This window comes from Chiloscyllium plagiosum, chromosome 45 (assembly GCF_004010195.1).
Source record: "Chiloscyllium plagiosum isolate BGI_BamShark_2017 chromosome 45, ASM401019v2, whole genome shotgun sequence".
Classification (NCBI taxonomy): Eukaryota; Metazoa; Chordata; class Chondrichthyes; order Orectolobiformes; family Hemiscylliidae; genus Chiloscyllium; species Chiloscyllium plagiosum.
In genome coordinates, this window is record NC_057754.1 from 1139675 (window position 1) to 1141138 (window position 1464).

Genomic DNA, 1464 nt, shown 5'->3' on the forward strand with positions numbered 1-1464 from the left:
GTGGGGGAGGGGCCTGTCTGTGGGGGAGGGGCCTGTCTGTGGGGGAGGGGCCTGTGGGGTGGGGGAGGGGCCTGTCTGTGGGGGAGGGGGAGGGGCCTGCCGCCTCCAGGCCGCTCCTGTTGCTAACCTCCTGGCGGCAGGAAATCCTGCTCCCCCTGAGCCCGGCTCCATTAGAAACCCCTGATAACGCACAAGTCCGTGTCCCCACGCGGAAGGAGCGAGGTTCTGGTCTCTCTCCCTACATTTGCTCCTCCCCGTCCGGGACCTACGGACAACAGACTCAAAGGGAAACCCTAAAGCCCAGGACCCGCTTCACCTCAGCCTCAGCTCCACCGCCGCCATCTTGGCCGAGCTCGAGCCGCCCGCGTGACGTCAGCGCGCCCCTGAACTTTACCCGCGGACAAGCCCCGCCCCTCAGCCGGCACGGAGCGCGGACACGTCAGCTCAATCTGATTGGCATGCGCGGGCAGGGGCGGGGTCACAGGCAAGACGCGGAGCATCACGGGTGGCGGGCTCACGGCGATTTGATTGACACGACGTCGTACGTCACTGGGAACGGGGTCAGAGCGGGGTGATTGACTTGGCTCTGTACGTCTACCGGGGCGTGGTCAGATCTCGGTGATTGACATGTTCCTGTGCTTCACTGGGGGCGGGGTCACGGCCAGGGGTGATTGACAGCTCAGACAGAGTCATTGCAGGAGGCTGTTCAGCCCATCCTGTCCAGACCTGCTGGGCCAAATGGTCTGTTTCCACACTACAAGGATTCTATGCTGGGCATCTCAGAGTATTTTCTAGAGCCCCTGTAACTCAATCTGCCCCTGCTTTACATCCATAACAAAAAGGAACAGGAATAGGCCACTGGAGTTTGCTCCACCATTCAATAGGATCATGGCTGATCCAACATTCCTCACTCTCACTTTGCTGCCCCTTCGCCATGACCCTCAATCCCCCGCCTGATCCAGAGTCTATTAATCTCAGCCATAAATATCCACCATGACTTGGAGGTGCGGGTGTTTGACTGGGGTGGACGAGGTTAAAAAATCACACCACACCAGGTTATAGTCCAACAGGTTCATTTGGAAGCACTAGCTTTCGGAGCGACGCTCCTTCATCAGGTGGCTCTGGGAATGGAATCTTTAACTATCTGTGAACATACACACCCAGATCCCTGTGCAGCCACAGTCCCTCAGAATTGTACCCAATATTGGATATTGTATTTCCATATTTCTTCAAACCACAAATCCATCAGGTCTCTGCACTCAACTTTATCTGTGACCTACCCTCCATGCTCTGTCAACCTGTCGATGGCTTCCTCACAGTTCACAGCATTTCACATCATTCACAAACTTTTAAACAATGCTCTGTAGACCGATAGGTAGAGCAGGGGGGATAGAGTGAGAGAGCAGGGGGGGATAGAGTGAGAGAGCAGGGATAGAGTGAGAGAGCAGGGGGGATAGAGTGAGA

General features: G+C 56.4%; 1 protein-coding gene across 3 annotated transcripts in view; it reads right to left on the reverse strand.

Annotated features, from left to right (window-relative positions):
- LOC122543797 (neutral alpha-glucosidase AB-like) overlaps positions 1-1464 on the reverse strand; it is a 20612-nt gene that overhangs the window by 17149 nt on the left and 1999 nt on the right. The window contains exon 1 of one of the 3 annotated variants that reach the window (XM_043682578.1): positions 317-1029. The exons of the other annotated variants lie outside the window; for them this stretch is intronic. Within the exon in view, the coding sequence (XP_043538513.1) occupies positions 317-342 (26 nt within the window). The 5' untranslated portion in view covers positions 343-1029. Of the gene's footprint in view, positions 1-316; positions 1030-1464 lie in introns of those variants that run through there. 3 annotated transcript variants of the gene reach the window in all.